This window comes from Triticum urartu, chromosome 5A (genome assembly GCF_056163025.1).
Source record: "Triticum urartu cultivar PI428250 chromosome 5A, HENAU_Tu73, whole genome shotgun sequence".
NCBI lineage: Eukaryota > Viridiplantae > Streptophyta > Magnoliopsida > Poales > Poaceae > Triticum > Triticum urartu.
In genome coordinates, this window is record NC_141877.1 from 512,643,497 (window position 1) to 512,666,740 (window position 23,244).

The 23,244-nt window shown below is 44.2% G+C and overlaps 2 protein-coding genes across 2 annotated transcripts; both read right to left on the bottom strand.

Moving 5' to 3' along the window:
• Positions 1 to 231: 231 nt before the first annotated feature.
• On the bottom strand, positions 232 to 3,045 carry LOC147972361 (uncharacterized). Its single transcript, XM_087524307.1, has 7 exons — positions 2,935 to 3,045; positions 2,559 to 2,594; positions 2,197 to 2,261; positions 1,633 to 2,128; positions 1,199 to 1,244; positions 968 to 1,129; positions 232 to 887 (listed from the first exon to the last, which is right to left on the bottom strand). The coding sequence occupies exons 1-7, from the start codon at positions 3,043 to 3,045 to the stop codon at positions 232 to 234; spliced, it is 1,572 nt and encodes a 523-aa protein (XP_087380433.1).
• An 18,531-nt stretch (positions 3,046 to 21,576) lies between these two features.
• LOC125556480 (auxin-responsive protein IAA26-like) lies at positions 21,577 to 23,244 on the bottom strand. The gene is made up of 4 exons (XM_048719208.2): positions 22,542 to 23,244; positions 22,356 to 22,446; positions 22,168 to 22,264; positions 21,577 to 21,987 (listed from the first exon to the last, which is right to left on the bottom strand). Exons 1-3 carry the CDS (start codon positions 22,774 to 22,776, stop codon positions 22,189 to 22,191), a joined length of 402 nt encoding a protein of 133 aa, XP_048575165.1. The 5' UTR covers positions 22,777 to 23,244; the 3' UTR covers positions 21,577 to 21,987; positions 22,168 to 22,188.

The following is a 23,244-nucleotide window of genomic DNA, read 5'->3' on the forward strand; positions in this document are numbered from 1 at the left end:
GGTAAGACGCCTGGACAGATTTTCCTTATGCAGGCACAGGGATTGCATAATATTGTAAAAATACATAAAGCAGTACCAAAATTCTCATGACAAATCAATGCAAAGTGTATCCCGCTGCACGAGGGCAACGGATCAAAGTATTTTCACTAGCTTATTACAAGGCGCTTGAAGGCCCAAAATATGGTGTTTGCAGCAGAACAAGGTTTATGGAGCATCACTCTGATTGCCGGATTAAGTCTCATTACCATGTTGATGCGAAGGTGATGGATCATCTGACGTCGGCTCAGCCTCCTCCTCCCCACCCAGCGGCTGGAAGTTGGTAGTGGTCCAGTCAATCCGGGTTAAGGCCTGAAAGATAGCTTCTTCACTGATAAGTTCTGACGGATCAATGTCAGGGGCATAAGTGTGCTTACGGATTCCTGGAATAAGATTTTGCGCCTCCGGAATGACAGGGTTAACCCATTTGTTGTTGGCATCATAATAAGACCGGTGAACCGTCAAGTTAGCGTCTTCTGCCAGCTGACTCGCCAGAGGACGCATTTCCCTTGTCACTCTTTTAAGGGTTGCATCATCAAAATCTGCTCCATTTTCTTGTGTGCTTGGAAAGCCTTTGGCAAGGTCGACCGGATCCAAATCAGCTATCCACGCTTTGGCTCGGGTAAGTGCCAACAAAGCGCCGGCCCTGGCAGCAGATCGCTTCACCTCTTCTAGCTGTGCTGGTACCATGGATAACCTTGCCAGAGTGTCCTTGATCAGTGTTGGGGCCGGATTGTCATAGGATGTTGTGCAGATAACCCGTTGAGAGCCGGTGTATAATTGTTCAAGAAGAGTATATGCTGCTTTCAGCTTCATCCGTACATCTGAGCCCAGATGAGTAATGCGGCTACCTGCAACGGTTTAAGAATTTCATATTTCAACCGGCACCTTACAAGATGGATGTTTCAAATACCTTGCCAGGAGTACTTACCAAATACTGCGGAGGTCATGGCGTTTACTTGACGTTTCAACCCAGAAAGTTCTTCTGCCACCGGTTTAAGAGCAGATTCGGCATCTTCAGCCCGTTTCAGCAATGTGCCCTTCTCAGTGTCCCAATTGGCACGTTCCATCTTGAATTCTTCCTTCAATCGTTCTATGGAAGTTAAAGCGGCTCAAAGTTCATCTTTGGCTTTGGACGATTCTTCTTGATGAGATTTGATACTCTCTTGAAGATCAGCAATCTGCGTCCGTTGATGGTTTATGTCAGCCTGTCAACATTAGAGGAGCACATCAATATTTTATCAAAAGTCCCAAGCATACAACTGGTTCTACACTTGGCACTTGGGGGCTAATGCGGATTGCTTCTTTCTTACTGCTTATTCAAAGTCCCAAGGATTCATACAAGTTTCAATCCTGGCACTTGGGGGCTAATGCGGATTGTTTCTTTCTTACTGCTTATTCAAAGTCCCAAGGATTCATACAACTTTCAATCCTGGCACTTGGGGGCTAATGTGTATTTGTTCAAACTACTTAAAAGTCAACAATGTGCAGTTTGGAAATTCAAAGTCCCGGTTTGTTTTTACAAGCTAAACCGACCCTTGGGGGCTACAGGATACAAGGCAGTTAAAATACAAAGATAAGGAGGAAAATGTTTACCTCATAACGTTCCTTCATCAGATTTACCAAGTCAGCCTCATTGTCTCGGCTTGTATAAAGCCGGTTCAAGAATCCGGAATGAAGATCCTGGGCAGAAAGATTAGCATATTTTGACATATCAGTTTCCGTCTTCTTCTTTCCCATTGAAATAAACTCATCCTTGGCGGTATGTTTTGCCAAGATAACTGGATCGCCCGGAGCAGTATAAGCGGTGCCAGTAACAATAACATCATCGTCTTTGGCTGGGCTGGGTGGATTAGCACTTGACTTCAGTGGATCAGCAACCGGGCTTGCAGGTGTAGCATGTGGACTGGAGGTATTCTCATATATGGCCGGATCAGCTTCCGGCGGATCAGCATTGATGGTTGGCTCTGGCGGGACAAAATCGTCCATGAGATTATCAAGATTTTGATCAGGATTTTCAGGAGCTTTCTCCGGTTCAACTTCACCGGTAGGGGCACTGGTCTTGGCCTTCTTACTCAAACGAGCTTTAGCACTAATATTAAAACAGGGATTAGCATGGTCAACTGAGTTATGAAAGAGAAGGGAAGACTACACACTTACCCAGGGACGGTTTTCAGTGGAGGCAGCTGGGTGGTTGATGAACCGCCAGACGAATTAGAAGATGCCTGATAATTTGAATCAGATGAATTGAGAGGGCATCGGAAGAAACCTTTCAAAAGATAATGTTTTTCAGGAGAACAAGCAACCTCTGGACGACGTTTCCGGTTTGGGGTATGAGGTAAACCGGAAGAAGTGACCTATTGACCACTGTGCCGGGCTGTGCGATGCCCTTCGGTTTGCTGTGTCTTCAAAGAAAGTTTTTGATCCAAATGAGGAACAGGGTGAGAGCATTTCACTTTCCAAACTACACGGCGAAATCGTTGAACCGGCACAAGTTCTAAGTCAGAAGAAAGACAAATTACCTCAACATGATCTGCATGGATGGCCTCCGCATCATCCTGGGAATTATCATTATCAGTAAAATATATGGATAGAAGTCAAGGGAGTCAAACTTTGCCTCTTCAGCCGAGTCATCGACATCTTCTGGTGGTTCCGAAGACTCAGCAGTTTTCTTTTTGGCAGCTTTCTTGATGACCTTGGTCTTACCACGAGGAGCCTTAGCTACTTTGTCTTAAGTTTTCTTTTTCCAAAAGGAGCTACTGGCCTATGGGATTGCACAAAAGGATTATTATAGCAGTGTCAAAGCGGAGAAGGATCAGGAAAAGTACAAGGTTAAATATTTACCACTGGCGGTTTGTTGGAGGCGTAAAAAGGACGTAGACCAATTTGAGTACATACGGCGAGCGGTTTGTCAAGTATCTTCTTTACACTTTCACTGACTTCATCGTCCGTCAGTTCTATTGAATTAAACCGTTGAGGATCATTGGTGTTGCCGGTGTAGTCAAACATCAATCCGGGCCGGCGGCTTAAAGGGAGAATGCACCATGAAATCCAGCAACGGACGAGATCAACACCAGTTAAACCGTTGGCAAGGAGAGCTTGGAGTTTGGTGAGTTGAGATGCATAAGCTTGTCGGTCTTTGGCAGGCAATCTCTAAGGTAAAGGGTGATTATTGCTGAGCCGGTGCGGACGGTAGCCCGGTAAAGGATTCTCTTTAGCAGGGGCAGTGTTCTGATAGTAGAACCAGGTGTGGTTCCAGTCTTTTGGATGGCTGTGAAGTTTGGCGTGGGGAAAGTCAACTTCTTTCCTCTTTTGAATCGACACACCGCCAAGTTCAGTATTAGGTCCATCAGAAAATTCCGACCGGCGGTTTAAGTGAAAGAGATCTAGAAAGAGGTCGACGGTTGGTTCTTCTTGCAGATAAACCTCGCAGAATACTTGGAAATTGCATATGTTGGACACAGAATTTGGTCCAATATCTTGAGGATGAAGTTGGAGCCTGGCAAGAACATCCCGGAAATTTTTTGATCCGGGAGGACTGAAACCTCGAGCTAAATGTTGCAAGAATACAATCACTTCTCCATCTTGAGGTTCAGGGGGGCACTCAGGGCCAGGAACTCGCCAACGGAGGACATTTTTTGAAGCTAAAGCGCCGGTGGTAACATATTCATTGATTTGCGTTTCTGTGATCCGAGATGGAACCCAGTTGCAAGCAGCAAATTGCTTCGTCATCTTACAAAGTCTGTAAAAGGAAAATGGACGGTTTACGATTGGTGGTTCGTATGTGGTTGTCAGATATTAAACTGGCAATTCAGAGTATATGTATGAAGTGTACCGGGCATGTCTGCTCAAAGTCTAGATGGTGGTTTAAGAGAGGGCTAATGACATACGACGGATTACCAACACTAAAGGATAAACCGCCCTTTGGAGGCAGAACCCTGAACTGAAAATTTGTTAAGTGTGGAACAAACAGGTTTCACAAGTTGCAATTATTATTTTGGATCAAACGGTCGCTCTGGAAAGAAAAAAAATTAGACCTAAAATAGTGCAGAGAAGTTCATACACTCAAAGAGGGCTTCCAAACAATGTAAATGAGATCTATTTTTATGCAAGATAAGCACAAGCAATTGCCGCAGCAGCTCTACGTTGTTTTTACGATTTAAACAGGGCATTGGAGGTGAAAACTGACAAGGGTTTGCATCGGGCGGCGATAACCGCCGACGAACTCAACAAAGTTCCAATGCAGATCTAAGAAGGGGAAGGAGAAGAACTCACGGATGTGGACGAGCTGCGGAAGTTCGCCGTCGATTTTTGGTCAGAGTCAGGTCGATGCAGCGGCCTGAGTCGGTGCGGACTGGAAGATCAACGACGGCGGCGGCGGTGATACTTGAGGTCTTCGGGTCGCGAGGAGGAAGACGATGCAGTTTGGAAAGGGGGGAAATGTAAGGCGCCCCAGTCTTATTTATAAGGAAGTGGGACAAAATAGCAGGTGCAAAAATCGAGGAATCGGAAGCGGCAAAAGAGGATGCAGCTGTCGCCTCGATCTTTGGGAATTAATTAAAGAGAAGGGAATCTTTATAAAACTTTTTTATACAGGAATGACGTCACAATGATTTACTACAGTAACAGAAGATGACGTCATGGCGATTCATCAAAGTTCACAGGGAGAAGACAATATGGTGGTTTACGAGAATTGCCAGAAATTCAAGGATTGAAGACTGACATGAACAGGTTCAAATCAATCTGGGGCCTAATGTTGAGGATATAACCACTGAGGGTAAACCGCCCAGGAGGGGCCGGTTCACCTTCAGTTATACTGAAGCCCAAGGAAACCCAGAAGATGGCGCTTTACGGATGAAGCTTAGAGGCCCAGAGCCCGCAGGCGGTTTAGGGCCCATGATAGTAAACCGCCATGATTGTATAAACTTGCATTGTAAGATAAGAAAGAAGAAACCGAGGCGGACACTTGTATGAGCCAGCCTCGGGACTCTGTAGACCGGTCGGGGTCCTCCTGAGTATATAAAGGGGTGACCCGGCAGCGGTTCAGGGACAGAAAACAACAACTCGAAGCCAGACAAAGCGGATTCGCTCCCTGGTCTTCGAAACCCCAGCAATACCAATCACAACTAGACGTAGGCTTTTACCTTCATCGAAGGGGCCGAACTAGTATAAACTCTCGTGTCCCCTTGTATGGTTTAACCCCTTCAAGCTAACCCGTAGCGATGGCTCCACGACTAAGTCCTTTCATGAGGACATCTGCCGTGACAATTCCACGACACCAGCTGTGAGGGGGGAGAGAGAGACAATAGGCCAACACAGTCTTGTTTAGATCTGGTGAAGAGAGGGTGAGAGACTATGAATATAGCAAACCCTAGCAAATGAACGCTGAGCCACCAGCGTGTAACATATATGTAGTGCGGCGAGCGTGTGGAGAGTGCAAACCCTAGCGAACAAGCGCTGAGGCTCCCGCTTATATATATACTACTATAGTACGAACTGAGCTCCGGTGCCTTCAGTGCACCTGCTTTTGGCTGTATGACAGGTGAGCCAGCCACATTTTAGGCCCACCTGTCGTAAATCCAAAGGCAGGTGCACTAAGTCAATGAAGCTGCGTCCATAAAGTACTCTCGTGTATAGGACTAAAATATAGTGGAGTGGTTTTCTTATTATCTCCATAACAATCGTTTTAAATTGTGTTAGTACGAAACGGAACTCTTTATTTAATGTACAGTGCAGAAAACTAGTACTACTTCCGATGAACTAACGATCCACGCCCACGCGTCCTGGTCGCACTTCCTGTCCTTCACGTGTGGTACACTACCCTCCCTTAAGAAAACTCGATCAAAAACACGCCCCCGCTTCTAGGTCGCGAGAGTCGTCGCGCACACACACATAGACATAGACATGCATATCCGTGTTTACGTAAAATTCCATTTCCATCTCCAATCATATTTGTCCAACTGGCACATTATTTATGTTGTTAATTATATACGCAGCAATATTAACATACAACATCTCTTGTTTGCGCATGTCCAAACCGCTGCCACGGCCGGTCCTGACCAACCCGAACCCTCTTCATCACCCGCGCGTGCTTCCCGCCCGAAACGGTATGGTATACTACTCGGTTTGCGGTGAGTGGCATGCCGAGCGACCGTGTGGGGTCGAGCCGTGGAGGAGGGTGAGACACGAACACAACAGACGTGATTTAAACGTTGGTTTTGCTCGATGGCGCGATCCAACGAAACGAAATGTTGGTTTCTCTCCGTTTCCATTTTTTCTCCGGAAAAACGGAAACTTTTTCACTCCATTTTCATTCCTATTCCAAGGTTGCCCCGTTACAACATTCCATCAAATACAAAGGAAAACTAACACGCATGATGATGCATCTCAATGATTCACAGATCATAGCCAATATTTACTTCACAACTAAAGAAAAAAGTTGTGAGAGTGTGTACGATAGAAAAACTACTGATGGGGTCACTACGACTTAAACCCTAAACCCTAAACATGATTTAATTTCCTGGCCAGGTAGAACCTGTCGAAGGAAAGACGGCTGGCACCCTCAGATCATACGATGCTTTTGTGCAGTTCCACTAAAATTGACCTGAGCATCCCTGATGGCAAAGATATTGAAGAAGTGTGATTAGAATAATAGTACTGGCACTAGTTCATGAGACATAAAATCATCACAAGTAGAAGCCGGTAGAAGTAGAGAAAGATCGACATGGAGATGGAGCTACGGCAGTGGAGCAAGCCGGCTCCAAAAGGAAGATGGACTACCTGGGATGTCGAGCTGTAGCTAGAAGGGCGATTGGGACGCGGCATCGGCCCATACCGCGGTGACCCCCGATTGGGACGCACCGACTGTGGGTTTTATCCCTCGCCGATGTCGACCGCGTCTACGCAGAACATTGTTCCCTTCCCCCAGCTGCGGGATCAGGCCCGTCGTTCTATGCTTGTGAAGAGAGCAACCTAAGCAAGCAGGCTTGTAGCTTAGGCTCCTGCTAGTGTATATATAGTGGTTTTGGGAACCCACTTGACCAAGGCCTTGGGTGCTTCTTCAAATGCATCAATTTCCTCTTGAAGCTTGTCCTTGACTTTTTGCTTGTGGTCTTGTGGTGGAAGATCATCTTGAGCTTGTGTCCCTTTGAAAGAAGTAGGATCATACTTCTCTTGTTGTGGAACAAACTTCGTCTTGGGGTATTGATCTTCTTCCCATTCAACTCCACTAGCATTGAACTTTTGTTCAAAACCAACACCTTGATTCTTCCGGTGTCTTCCTTGCTTGCGTACAATTTCCTCAAATTGCTTACTCCCAGCAAGGCTCTTGTAAACACCTTTCTCTATAATTCCCTTCAATAAGCTATTTTCTTGCTCAAGTGTAACTTGTCTAAGAGAATCATTAGTGGAATCAAGAGAACCACTAGAAGCAACAATATTGGATTTAGCATGATTGTTGTTACTACTAGATGAAGAATCTTTCTTGCTCTTGTTGCTAGATTTAACTTGTGGCATGTAAGTAGACAAGAGTAAACGCTTGGCAATGTAAGAAGAACTTTTCTTGCGAAGATCATCATTGATTGCCTTTAAGAACTCATGCTCTTGCTCAAGGTTGAGCTTTTCAAAGCGTAGCTTATCATGAGTCTTTAAAAGTTCTCGATGATTTTCCAAGGTAGTTTCATGAGCTAACTTAAGAGTGTTTAGTTCTTTAGTTAGACGCTCAATCTCCTTCTTATCATCATCATTCATTTTATCTTGATTAGCATGATTAATTGACGTTTCATCATAGTTTTCATCACTAGAGTTGTCAACAAGTAAATCATCATCACCTAGCAAATCATCTTCATCACTATTGAAATCAACATACTCATGATGTGTTACCTTTGGACCTTTGGCCATGAAGCACCTTCCAATTCCTTCATTTGGTAAGTCAAATATGTCGTAGGAGTTGGTTGACACAAGTGCTAGACCGGCAACACCTTCATCTTGAGTATATTCGGAGTCGGAGTGATAACTTCTTTCGGAGTGATTGTCGGAGTCGGAGCCGGATACCCATTCACCAACATGAGCTTGATGTCTTATTTTTGTGTAGCTCCTTGATGACTTTTCTTTCCTTTCCGAATCCTTGCTTCTCGGAGAGGGTTTTCGTTCATAACGATCATCTCTACTCCTCCTTTCTCTTGGTGGTGATTCTTCTCTTCTACTTCTTCTTTTGGGAGAATCTTCTCTTCTTTTGTAGGGAGTTGTACACTCATTGGAGTAGTGTCCGGGTCTTCCACAATTGTAGCAATTACGCTCACGACTAGAAGATCTTTTGTTATTGTAGGACCTTGACTTGGAACTTCTTTATTTGCTTCTACTCTTGTAGAACTTGTTGAAGTTATTTACCATTAGGCTCAATTCTTCATTGAAGGTTTGTTTCTCACTTGATGATGTGGGAGCATCACATGAGGATTTGTAAGCACCACTTGACTTGTTGTGAAGCTCTTCCTTATCCTTGAGTGACATCTCATGAGCAACAATTCTTCCAATGACTTCCGTTGGCTTGAGATCTTTGTAATTGGGCATCATTTGGATCAATGTGCACACGGTATCATATTTTCCATCCAAGGCTCTTAGGATCTTCTTGATGATGAATTTGTCGGTCATCTCTTCACTTCCTAAGCCGACAATCTCATTTGTGATGAGAGCAAGCATAGAATACATTTCAGCGACACCTCCACCATCCTTCATTTTGAACTTTCCAAGTTGACTTTGAAGCACATCCAATTTGGATTCCTTGATGGAGTCGGTACCTTCATGCATATCAATCAAAGTATCCCAAATTTCCTTTGCATTCTCAAGACGGCTGATTTTGTTGAATTCTTCGGGGCACAATCCGTTGAAGAGAATATCACAAGCTTGAGCATTGTATTGTAGCATCTTCAACTCTTCCACGGTAGCTTCACGGTTTGGTTCTCTCCCATCAAAGAATTCACCTTGCAAGCCAATACACACAATAGCCCAAACGGCAGGGTTATGTCCAAGAATATGCGTTTTCATCTTATGCTTCCAACTAGCAAAATTTGTACCATCAAAGTAAGGACCTCTACGGTGGTAATTTCCCTCGCTAGACGCCATACTCTCCTAGGTTGTGAAACCAAGGCTATGACTACCAAAAGCTATGGAAATCAAAGCAAATGGAGACCAAATCTCTGATACCACTTGTAGGATCGAAAGTATGTCTAGAGGGGGGTGATTAGACTACTTGACCAAATAAAAATCTAGCCTTTTCCCAATTTTAGTTCTTGGCAGATTTTAGCAACATAGAACGAGTCAAGCAATCAACCTACACATGCAATTCTAAGAGTATGGCAGCGGAATGTAAAACAATTGCATATGAAGGTAAAGGGATGAGTTTGAGTGAGCAAATGCAATGTTGACACGGAGATTTTTTATCCGTGGTTCCGATAGGTGGTGCTATCGTACATCCACGTTGATGGAGACTTCAACCCACGAAGGGTAACGGTTGCGCGAGTCCATGGAGGGCTCCACCGACGAAGGGTCCACAAAGAAGCAACCTTGTCTATCCCACCATGGTCGTCGCCCACGAAGGACTTGCCTCACTAGGGTAGATCTTCACGAAGTAGGCGATCTCCTTGCCCTTACAAACTCCTTGGTTCAACCCACAATCTTGTCGGAGGCTCCCAAGTGACACCTAGCCAATCTAGGAGACACAATTCTCCAAGAAGTAACAAATGGTGTGTTGATGATGAACTCCTTGCTATTGTGCTTCAAATGATAGTCTCCCCAACACTCAACTCTCTCTCTCTCATAGGATTGGATTTGGTAGAAAGAATATTTGAGTGGAAAGCAACTTGGGGAAGGCTAGAGATCAAGATTTATGTGGTTGGAATGGAATATCTTGACCTCAACACAAGTGTAGGTGGTTCTCTCTCAGAAAATATGTATTGAAAGTGTAGGCATGTTTTGAGGGCTCTCTCCACGAATGAAGAGTGGGTGGAGGGGTATTTATAGCCTCCACACAAAATCTAACCGTTACACACAAATCACCAAACTCGGTGGGACCGATTCAGAGAACTCGGTCAGACCGATTTGGTTCATAATGTGACCGTTAAGTGTTTCGGTGGGACCGACATGTCAACTCGGTGGGACCGATTTCATTAGGGTTAGGGCATAACGTAATCTCGGTGAGACCGATTACACAAACTCGATGGGACCGATTTTGGTAATAGACAAACAGAGAGTTGGTCAGGCAAACTCGGTGGGACCGATTCGCTCATCTTGGTTGGACCGAAACGTTACGAAAAGGAAACAGAGTGTTTGCATTGCAATCTCGGTGGGACCGATCGCTCATCTCGGTTTGACCAAAACGTTACGAAGGGAAACAGAGAGATTACAATCCCATCTCGGTGAGACCGAAAAGACTAGGGTTTCTGGCAGTGGCTATGTCAACTGAACTCGGTGGCGCCGGATAGAAAGAATCGGTGGGGCCGAGTTGGATATTTGGTGTGGGACATATGTGGATATGAGAAAGTAGTGGAGGGTTTTGGAGCATATCACTAAGCATTTTGAGCAAGCACCTCATCCCTTCTTAATAGTATTGGCTTTTCCTATAGACTCAATGTGATCTTGCATCACTAAAATAGAAAATGTAGAGTCTTGTGCTTTGAGCTTGAGCCAATCTTTTATCCTTAGCATTTTGAAGGGTCCATTTTCTAATCCATGCCATGCCAACCATTGAGCTTTCCTAAAATATTCATCTTGGAATAGCATTAGCTCAATGATCTATATGTTGTTAGGAATTACCAAAACCACCCAGGGATAGTTGCACTTTCAGAGTCCCTAGATATTTAATGACTGATGGTGGTTCACATTTTATTCATGGTGCCTTTCGTAAAATGCTTGCTAAGTATGATGTTAATCATAGAATTGCATCTCCATATCATCCACAGTCTAGTGGTCAAGTAGAATTGAGTAATAGAGAGCTTAAATTAATTTTGGAAAAGACTGTTAATAGATCTAGAAAGAATTGGTCCAAGAAACTTGATGATGCATTATGGGCTTATAGAACTGCGTATAAAAATCCTATGGGTATGTCTCCATATAAAATGGTTTATGGAAAAGCATGTCACTTACCTCTTGAACTAGAACATAAGGCATATTGGGCCATTAAAGAGCTCAATTATGATTTCAAACTTGCCAGTGAGAAGAGGCTTTTTGACATTAGCTCACTTGATGAATGGAGAACCCGCGCCTATGAGAATGCCAAACTGTTTAAAGAAAAGGTTAAAAGATGGCATGACAAAAGGATCCAAAAACATGAGTTTAATGTAGGTGATTATGTATTGTTATACAACTCTCGTTTAAGATTTTTTGCAGGAAAACTCCTTTCTAAATGGGAAGGTCCATACGTCATTGAGGAGGTCTATCATTCCGGTGCCATAAAAATCAACAACTTCGAAGGCACAAATCCGAGGGTGGTGAACGGTCAAAGAATCAAACATTATATCTCAGGTAATCCCATAAATGTTGAAACTAATGTTATTGAAACTGTAACCCCAGAGGAATACATAAGGGACACTTTCCAGAATGTTTCAGACTCCGGAAAGGAATAGGTATGAGGTACGGTAAGTAAGACGACTCCAAAACAGTTCTAATAGCAATTTTTCTCTATTCTGGAATATTTAATAAAATAGGAAAATAAGAAGCAGTCCGGGAAGGACACGAGGCGTCCACGAGGGTGGAGGGCGCGCCCCTTGCCTCGTGGGCACCTCGTGTGCTCTCCGGACTCTGTTTTCTTGCACGATACTTCTTTTGGTCGGTAAAAATTCATTATATAATTCCCGAAGGTTTTGACCACCGTATCACGCAAATATCTTCTGTCTTTGTTTCGAGCTGTTTTCTGCCAGTGTTGTCAAGGCCACGCATCATGTCGTCTCCCTCCTCCTCCAGCAATGAGGGCAACGATGCTTGGCTAATGAAGATAGAGCTGAAGAGAGAAGAGCCCGGAGAGATCAACAAGGATGATGGGATCAAGAAGGCCGTGGGGGATCAAGTTCCAGCAGTAGTAGAAGACATCCTTCAACCTCAACACAATCTCTTTACTCCAACGGAGATTGAAGCTTTCAAGATGATTGAGTTAGCTTGAATTCAAAACAAGTATCTCACAAGTGAAAATATTTTGTTGAAGGAGCATATCATCGCACTCAAGGGCATTATCCACAAATTGGAGGATCTCCTACGCTCGATGTGCGACTATCCATCATCACAAACACCTTCTTCACCAACAAAGAAGAACTGAGTATCGGGTATGGGCACTCCCCTTGGAAACTGCCAAGCTTGGGGGAGTGCCCCGGTATCGTATCACCATCACACTTTTATCTTTACCGTTTTTCTTAGTTTGATCCTTTTGTTAATATCTTGATCTAGTATAATAAAGTTTTAGTATGATCTAGTTTTGAGTTTTGCTTTATGACCCTTCTATGTAATCGAGTCCGTGAGCTATATAATAAAGATTAGTGTTGAGTCAAGGGCTTGATTATCTTGCTGTGATCTTGAGGGAATAAAATAAAAGATAATAATAAAAAGAATTAAAGAGATCATATGGATCTTATGGAGAGTAATGACTTCATATATAAAAAGAATGATGAATAAAAATTGTTGAGAGTTGACAAACATAGTTTTGGTCATTGTTGCAATTAATAGGAAGTAATAAATAAAGAGAGGTTTTCACATATAAATATACTATCTTGGACATATTTTATGATTGTGAGCAATCATTAAAATATGACATGCTAAAAAGTTGATGTTGGACAAGGAAGACAACGTAATGGGTTATGTTTTCTTACATCTAAAATAAATTATATTGTCATGGATCATCCAACATGTTGAGCTTGACTTTCCCTCTCATGCTAGCCAAATCCTTTGCACCAAGTAGAGATACTACTTGTGCTTCCAAATACCCTTAAACCCAGTTTTGCCATGAGAGTCCACCATATCTACCTATGGATTGAGTAGGACTTTCAAGCAAGTTGTCATTGTTGCAAGCAATAAAAATTGCTCTCTAAATATGTATGATTTATTAGTGTGGAGAAAATAAGCTTTATACGATCTTGTGATGTGGAAGAAATAAAAGCGATGGACTGCATAATAAAGGTCCATATCACAAGTGGCAATATAAAGTGACGTTCTTTCACATTAAAATTTTGTGCATTCAACCATAAAAGCACATGATAACCTCTGCTTCCCTCTGTGAAGGGCCTATCTTTTATTCTTGTCTATTACTTCATATAAGAGTCATGGTGATCTTCACCTTTCATTTTTACATTTTATCCTTTGGCAAGCACAATGTGTTGGAAAGATCCAGATATATATAGCTAATTGGATGTGAATTTTCATGAACTATTATTGTTGACATTACCCTTGAGGTAAAAGGTTGGGAGGCAAAACTATAAGCCCCTATCTTTCTCTGTGTCCGATTAAAACTTCATACCCATAAGTATTGTGTGAGTGTTAGCAATTGTGAAAGACTAAATGATAGTTGAGTACGTGGACTTGCTGAAAAGCTCTTATATTGACCCTTTCTGATGTTATAATAAATTGCAATTGCTTCAATGACTGAGATTATAGTTCGTTAGTTTTCAATGAAGTTTATGATTCATACTTGAAACTGTGAATGAATTGTTACTTTAGCATAAGAGATCATATGAAAATGTATATGTATGTTGTTGTTCTAAGAATGATCATGATGCCCTCATGTCCGTATTTTATTTTATCGACACCTCTATCTCTAAACATGTGGACATATTTCTCGATATTGGCTTTCGCTTGAGGACAAGCGAGGTCTAAGCTTGGGGGAGTTGATACGTCCATTTTGCATCATGCTTTTATATCGATATTTATTGCATTACGGGCTGTTATTACACATTATGTCACAATACTTATGCATATTCTCTCTTATTCTATAAGGTTTACATCAAGAGGGGGAATGCCGACAGCTGGAATTCTAGGGTGGAAAAGGAGCAAATATTAGAGACATATTCTGCACAACTCCAAAAGTCATGAAACTTCACAGGAGCACGTTTCAGAATATATAAAAAATATTGGGAGAAGGAAGTACCAGAGGGGGGGCACCCACCATCCACGAGGGTGGGGGGCGCCCTACCCCCTGGGCGCGCCCCCTGCCTCGTGGGCCCCCTGGCAGCCCTCTGATACCCATCTTTTGCTATATGAGGTCTTTCGTTGAGGAAAAAATCATAAGCTAGCTCACAGGACGAAACTCCGCCGCCACGAGGAGGAACATTGGCGAAACCAATCTAGGGCTCCGACAGAGCTGTTCTGCCAGGGAAACTTCCCTCTAGGAGGGGGAAATCATCACCATCGTCATCACCATCGATCCTCTCAGTGGGAGGGGGTCAATCTCCATCAACATCTTCACTAGCACCATCTCATCTCAAACCCCTAGTACATCTCTTGTATCCAATCTTTGTCCCAAAGCCTCAGATTGGTACCTGTGGGTTGTTAGTAGTGTTCATTACTCCTTGTAGTTGATGCTAGTTGGTTTATCTGGTGGAAGATTCTATGTTCAGATCCTTTATGCATATTAATACCCCTTTGATTATGAACATGAATATGATTTGTGAGTAGTTACGTTTGTTCTTGAGGACATGGGAGAAGTCTTGCTATAAGTAGTCATGTGAATTTGGTATTCGTTCGATATTTTGATGAGATGTATGTTGTCTTTCCTCTAGTGGTGTCATATGAATGTCGACTACATGACACTTCACCATTGTTTGTGCCTAGAGAAAGGCATTGAGAAGTAATAAGTAGATGATGGGTTGCTAGAGTGACAGAATCTTAAACCCTAGTTTATGAGTTGCTTCGTAAGGGGCTGATTTGGATCCATATGTTTCATGCTATGGTTAGGTTTACCTTAATACTTTTTTTGTAGTTGCGGATGCTTGCAATAGGGGTTAATCATAAGTGGGATGCTTGTCCAAGGAAGGGTAGTACCCAAGCACTGGTCCTCCCACATATCAAATTATCAAAGTACCGAACGTGAATCATATGAACGTGATGAAAACTAGCTTGACGATAATTCCCATGTGCCCTTGGGGGCGCTTTCCTTTATATAAGAGTTTGTCCAGGCTTGTCCTTTGCTACAAAAAGGATTGGTCCATCTTGCTGCACCTTATTTACTTTATTTACTTGTTACCTGTTACAAATTACCTTATCACAAAACTATCTGTTACCGATAGTTTCAGTGCTTGCAGAGAATACCTTGCTGAAAACCGCTTATCATTTCCTCCTGCTCCTCGTTGGGTTCGACACTCTTACTTATCGAAAAGGCTATGATAGATCCCCTACACTTGTGGGTCATCAAGGTCTAAGCTTGGGGGAGTTGATACGTCCATTTTGCATCATGTTTTCCTACTGTTATTTATGATGTTTTTGTCCACAATAATGCTTTTTGGAGTAATTCTAATGCCTTTTCTCTCATAATATGCAAGGTATACACAAAGAGGGAGAATTCCGGCAGCTGGAAATCCGAACCTGGAAAAGCCACATCAGGCTACCTATTCTGCACAACTCCAAACAGGCTAAAACTTCACGGAGAATTTTTATGGAATATATGATGAATATTGGAGCAAATAAGTACTAGAGGAGGCCCACCGGGTGGGCACAACCCACCTGGGCGCGCCAGGGAGCCCAGGCACGCCCTGGTGGATTGTGCTCACCCAGGCTACCTCTGGTACCCACCTTCTGGTATATAAGTTATTTTGACCTAGAAAAAATAAGGAGAGGACTTTCGGGGTGGAGCACCGCCGTCTTGAGGTGGAACTTGGGCAGGAGCACTTTTTCCCTCCGGCGGAGCGATTCCGCCGGGGAACTTCCCTCCCAAAGGGAGAAATCATCGTCATCATCATCATCATCATCGTCATCATCATCCCCAACAGCTCCCCCATCTTGGGGAGGGCAATCTCCATCAACATCTTCAACAACACCTTCTCATCTCAAACCCTAGTTCATCTCTTGTGTTCAATCTTGTTACCGGAACTATAGATTGGTGCTTGTGGGCGACTAGTAGTGTTGATTACATCTTGTAGTTGATTACTATATGGTTTATTTGGTGGAAGATTATATGTTCAGATCCAATATGCTATTTAATACCCCTCTGATCTTGAGCCTGATTATCATTTGTGAGTAGTTACTTTTGTTCTTGAGGTCACGGGAGAAATCATGTTGCAAGTAATCATGTGAACTTGATATGTGTTCGATATTTTGATAGTATGTATGTTGTGATTCCCTTAGTGGTGTCATGTGAACGTCGACTACACGACACTTCACCATATTTGGGCCTAAGGGAATGCATTGTGGAGTAGCAATTAGATTATGGTTTGCGAGAGTGACAAAAGGTTAAACCCCAGTTTATGCGCTATTCCGTAAGGGACCGATTGGATCCAAAAGTTTAATGCTACGGTTAGAATTTTTTTCTTAATACTTTTCCCATAGTTGCGGATGCTTGCGGGAGGGTTAACCATAAGTAGGAGGTTTGTTCAAGTAAGAAAAACACCTAAGCACCGGTCCACCCACATATCAAATTATCAAAGTAGCGAACACGAATCAAACCAACATGGTGAAAGTGACTAGATGAAAATCCCGTGTATCCTCAAGAACGCTTTGCTTATCATAAGAAACCGTTTTGGCCTGTCCTTTGCCTCAAAAGGATTGGTCTACCTTGCTGCACTTTTGCTACTATTATCGTTACTTACTTGTTACAAATTATCTTGCTATCAAACTACTACTTTACTTACAATTTCAGCACTTGCAGACATTACCTTGCTGAAAACCACTTGTCATTTCCTTCTGCTCCTCGTTGGGTTCGACACTCTTACTTATCGAAAAGAGCTACAATTGATCCCCTATACTTGTGGTTCATCAGCAGTGTTAACATCCATTTGATGAACGAGAAGACCATATGAGGCAGCTAGTGAAAGTAGTATACTCGAATAGTGGTCAGTCGAGCCACAGGTGAGTAAGTATCAAAGAAATCTTCACCTTCCTTTTGGGTATAACCCTTAGCCACGAGCTGTTCCTTGTACTCCTCGATAGTACCATCAGGCCTAAGCTTCTTCTTGAATACCCATTTGCACCCTATAGGTTTGCACCCATAAGGACAATCAGTTATCTCCCAAGTTTCATTTGCCCAGATGGAATCCATCTCACTACGGACTGCTTCCTTCCATTAGTCAGCATCTTCAGATGCATAGGCCTCTGAAATAGAACTAGGAGTGTCGTCTATGAGATACACAAGAAAATCATCACCAAAAGACTTTGTAGTCCTCTATCTCTTGCTTCTAGTAGGAATTTCATTGTTCTCCTCCACAGAATTTTCAAAGTGTTCCATCGAAATAGCTGGTTCAGTAATTGTAACCGGTTCCTGATTCGATGAACTAGGCATCTCCTGATTAGATGAGGTAGCCATATCCTTCATGGGAAAGATATCTTCAAAGAAAGTCGCATCATTCGACTCCATGATCGTACCAACATGCATGTCAGGTACCTCAGATTTTACAACCGAGAATCTATAACCAATGCTATGAAAATCATATCCCAGGAAAACACAATCCACAGTTTTTGGTCCCACCTTGCGCTTCTTCAGAGTTGGCACATTGACTTTCTCCAAACAACCCCAGGTTCGTAGATAAGAGAGCTTTAACCTTTTCTTCTCCCGTTCCCTCGAATGGAGTTATCTCTTTGTTCTTTGTGGGAACTCGGTTTAGGACATGACATGCCGTCAATATTGCCTCCCCTCACCATACCTTGGAGAGACCCGATGTGTCTAACATGGCGTTAACCAAATCAGTTAGAGTACGATTCTTTCTTTCGGCCACCCCATTTGACTGAGGTGAATAGGGAGGCGTCCTCTCATGGATTATACCATGTCCCGCACAAAAGGAATCAAATTCATTTGAGTAATACTCTCCAGCACGACCGGACCTAAGCCTCTTGATCTTTCGATCAAGTTGGTTTTCCACTTCAGCTTTATAGATCTTGAAATAGTTCAAAGCCTCATCCTTAGATTTCAGAAGATACACATGGCAATATCTAGTGGAGTCATCAATCAATATCATGAAATATTTCTTTCCACCTTTTGTCAAAATACCATTCATTTCACATAGATCTGAATGTATGAGCTCTAGTGGTGCAAGATTTCTCGTTTTCGCAGTCGTGTGAGACTTACGAGGTTGCTTAGCTTGCACATAAACTTGACACTTAGATTCCTTGACAGTGATGAAACTAGGGATTAAGTTCAACTTGGCTAGTCGCGACATGCAACCAAAATTAACATGACAGAGACGCGAATGCCACACATTAGATTCACTATTATTGCAAACATGATTAACAACTTTATTGCAAACATCTGACAATGATAAATGAAACAGGCCTCCTGACTCATAGCCTTTACCAACAAAACTTCCATACTTAGATATTACAAATTTATTTGACTCAAAGACAAGCTTGTAGCCATCTCTACACAGAAGAGATCTGCTGACAAGATTTTTATTGACGGAGGGGACATAATGTACGTTCTTCAGCCGCACGATCTTCCCTGAAGTAAACTTCAGATCGACCGTGCCAACACCACGAACATAAGCACTTGAACTGTTGCCCATTAGCACGGTGGAAGTCCATGCGGTCTGATAAGACGAAAACATGGAAACATCACCGCAAACATGCACATTAGCACCCGTGTTAATCAACCAATCAGGAGAATGACATACTGAAAGAATAGTGGGAGATATACCATACCCAGCTTCCTTCATGTCAGTGTCACCAATGACAACATTAGAGGTCTTGCCGCCTTTCCCAAGATGGCGCTTGTCATAATGATTATGGCAACCAGGAGCCCAATGGTCAGGATCTCCGCACACATGACAAACACATTTCTTCTTGTCATTCTTCTTCTTGAAGTTGGTGTGCTGCACAGCCTTGTTCTTCCGATCAAACTTTTCTTTACCATCAAACTTGCCCTTGTTCTTGAACTTGTGGGGCTGGAAGTTTTTCTTCTGTACCAGATTGGCACTAGAACCTCCCTCAATACCTCGAGCATGGTTGTCCTTTGCTCTCTCCTTTTCTTCCACATCAAGAGTACCAATGAGATCCGGAACGGAAAACTCATGCCTCTTATGCTTCAGTAAGGTAGCAAAGTTCCTCCACGAAGGAGGAAGCTTAGTGATGATACCTCCGGCAACAAACTTGTCCGGTAGAAAATAATTGAAGTGCTCAAGTTCTCTAGCAAATGACTGTATCTCATGAGCTTGCTCAACCACGGAGCGCTCTTCAGTCAACCTGTAATCATAGAATTGCTCCATGATGTACAACTCAGTGCCAGCATCCGAGACCCCAAACTTGGCCTCGAGTGCATCCCACATATCTTTTCCATTATCAATTGACGCATCAGTATCAACTATGTTCTCACCAAGAACACTCAAGAGAGCAGCCTTAAATAGGGTATCCATTTTTTGAAAAGCTTGTTCCTATTGAGCATCATATTCTCCTTCAGGTTTGCCAAGAGTGGCATCATAGTAGCTCATGGTTTGAAACCATAGAAAGACTCTCACGCGCCACATCTTATAGTGGATACCCTCAAACATATGAGGTCTCATGGAAGCAGCAAAACCACTCGGGGCGAATTGCCTATACTAAGGTTTTTGGATTGTTAGAAATATGAGCAATTTACCAAATGATTTTATTAACAGAAATACTAGATAAAGCATGACTAATATAGCAGAGATAAGAAAAGTCATGTGATCTGACAGAGAGAAGGTAAATAGCATCTGCATATATGAACTGTAGTCAAACATGTCTAGAGCAGACAGTAGAGCAAGTTGCATATATGAAGTAGAACTTAACAGATGTAGGGTAAACACTAGAACAAGGAACTGTGGAGGGACCTCTAACAGAAAGAGCAAGAACACGTATGGAACAACAGCAGCAGAAGAAGCACTGGACTTGGGGTCGACATCCTCGCCAGCCATGTCATCGGAGAGATTGTCGACGTCGGGAAAGAATTCGTCATACATGAATTCCATGGCCTTTCCCTCATATTTCATTTTAGGAAAAGGGATTGCCATTAGCGCCTTCTGAGATCGGCCTCGAGGAAGGTAAGATGCCCGGACCCCGTAGGGCGAGCCTGGATAAAAGCACAAATCTAATAATAACAAGGTCGACGAGGAGTGACCGATCGAGGGGATCTCTTGCTACCAGAAAGGAACTGAACTGGCTTGCCCGGAAAGAATGGATTGCGACCCTTGGAGAGCTAATGGTACTGGACTGATAGCGCACTGATTGAACCGACCCCGGACGTACCACTGGGGAACCTGTGGCTGGAGAGAATCTCTCGCGATGGAGAAATGTCAAATGGGAAGCCGTGATGAACCGGTCAGTAGTCGGGCATAGCACTCCCCAAAAACCTTATCACCCTTCTCCCGTACAGGATTCAAAGCGGTGGGGTTTCAGAGGCCTACTGTCCCGACTCGCGGTGCACGCCGCAAGCCGGGATGAGGAAGACAGCAGCAGCTCAGATTGGAACCGGTGGCGAGAGGAAGAAGTTGTGATGCACCTCTCTGAGAGGAGTGACCTCCCTTTTATAGGCGCAAGAGAAGGAGGCGAGACCACAGCGACGGGAGATGAAGCAAAAGAGGGAGATGAAGCGAACGGACTTCCGCGACGCGTCGTGACAAGGTGTGGCGAGGCGGGCGGCGGAGGAGGAGCGCGTGTGGATGTCCCTCTTGTTCTCATGCTCATACATGTGGGGAAAGAACCTCCCTTATAAAGAGGTCCAACTCACTCTAAACTAGCAATGTGGGACTAAACTTTAGTAGTGCCCCTTGCCTTGCACGAATGGGCTAAGTGGGCCTTTAGGATCTATTAAGAATTTCTGAAATTGTTATTGGGCTGGTCCATAAATAGATAAAATTCCAGTAGGAAGGACTTCCATGCCATTAGGTTTTTGAACATGATACAAATGACAAATGCTCACACATACACTCACCTTTATAAACGCATGCACGGACACTCTATCCCTATGAGCCATGTTGTTAGGTTTACTCCTCCCCCGTTGGCGCTGCCGCCGGTCTGCCTCGCCTCCGATGCCTTTTGGGTCTTGGAGGTGCGTTGGACCTTGAGGGACCCTGATCTCTTTCTTGTTACTTTCAATGTCTTGGTTGGGGCGCCTTTTATTCGCTTATGTGTTTGTGATGGTCCACAAACCTGATTATAATTTTTATTACCTCTAATATTCTCTATATGGACATGATTGATTATGATTATGTCAGAAGTTATTTATGCAAAAACAATCCGGCCAGCTACCTAGTACTATCTGACATGATTCTTCATGCCATGCACAACAATGAACCCAACAAACAGAGTTGCCCGCTCAATTCAAGATTCTTCCAAGTTGGAGGTCCGAGCAAAAAAATATGTTCCAAATTTAAGGCGAATTAAGCACATTTCATCAAAATTTGGGAGGTGCACAAACTCTTGATCCATGTACATTTTTTTTTTTGCGAGGTGATCCATGTACATGTGACAAACAGCCGACGAAATTAACTAGATGGAACCCAAGGATCGACGAGGGATGGAACTACACTAGCAGTACTAGAATATTGGGATCTTGCCAAGTCAACCGTATCGTCAGCCTCATGCGAGAAGCAAACAAGATGAGGCTCATATCGGCCAAACTATATTTTTATCCAAGTCAACCAACATTTTATTCCCAACTGATGGCACGCCGGTCGATCTTGGATTAGAGGTACGGGATCGTATCTGCATGGCCTCGTCAGAATCGCGCCATCGTCTTCCTTGCTTCCTTGGTTCCTCATCGCTGTCACACCCACTGGAGCGACATGCAAGGTTCAGATCATATCTACACGCACCGACGATCTGAAACGGGATAAACATTTTATTAGTATAAGCTACTCCTATCAGTTTAGTATATCAGGTCAAACTTCAACCACATATCGTTCGTTTTCTTAAAAAAAATCAAACATATTTCTGTAATTCATTTTTTTAATGAAGACCCTGCAATTCTGTTAGCCTGTGAGACTTTTGGCGAATTCTCACCTGCGGCACCAAATAGGTCCGTCACGCGTTGGCGCTCAGCCCTCTCGCCTCGCACGCTCGCATCACTCTCATCCGCCTGCACGAACACACGAACATCCTGCAGATTCACACAACAGTTCGAGATCAGAACATTTGCATTATTGCATAGTGCGACGACGCGATCCAACAATTGGTGCGGTGGTGCTTACTCCCAGGGCACGTCGCCGACGAGCATCCAGTCGCCGTCGCCGTCCTCGTACACCACGGCGTGCTCCCACTGGCCGTACCCGTCCATCAGGCCTGCATATACATGCATGCGCGCGCGTCAGTGCACAAACCTTAACATGGCCAAAAGATGGTGGATCGATCGATATGCTGAAGCTTTGGTTGCTTACCGATGGAGCAGCAGTAGAACATGGCGTTGAGCTCCTGGAGGAGCTCGAGGTAGTCGCCGTAGGCCGCCACGTCCACCTTGCGCAGGTACGGCGTCCCGTCCATGCTCACCTTCACGAACGCCGCCGCCTCGACGCCCTTCCTCGCCCGCCTCGCCCTCCGCGCCCTCTCGCCCGGCGGCGCCAGCGTCAGCTCGGTCAGCTCCACGCCGCCATCGTCTCCACCATAGCTACCCATCACTCTCAAATTAATGTACTGTACGATCAGTCGGTGGGTTCAGAGGCTGGAAGTTTGGGAGACTGGGAATGGAAGGCGTGGGTCGTGAATGGCAAAGCTTTGGCTGGCCGGTGCTGCCGTATATATACACCGGCCGTTGGTACGATACGTGCGCTACCCGATCCTCTGTGGCGGGTAGGAGGAGGGGAAGGGGAGCAGGGTGGTGCCGGCCAGCGAGGAGGCGGCGTGGTATGGGTCATCCGGCGGTTGCGCGCAGAGAGGATCCGGGGCGGGGACAGGGGCTGCGGACCCTGGCGGGCGGCGGTCGGGTTGGGTGCGGTCCGGCAACGAACCCTGGCACCGCTGTCGCCGTGGGACCCGACCGGCGGCCCGCCACGTCAACGCCCCGGTCTCCTGCGTGGCTGCCTCCGTGGTCACCCCTAAACAAATCAGCTCAGGCGTGACCGGCCGTCTCCAACGCAGCAACTA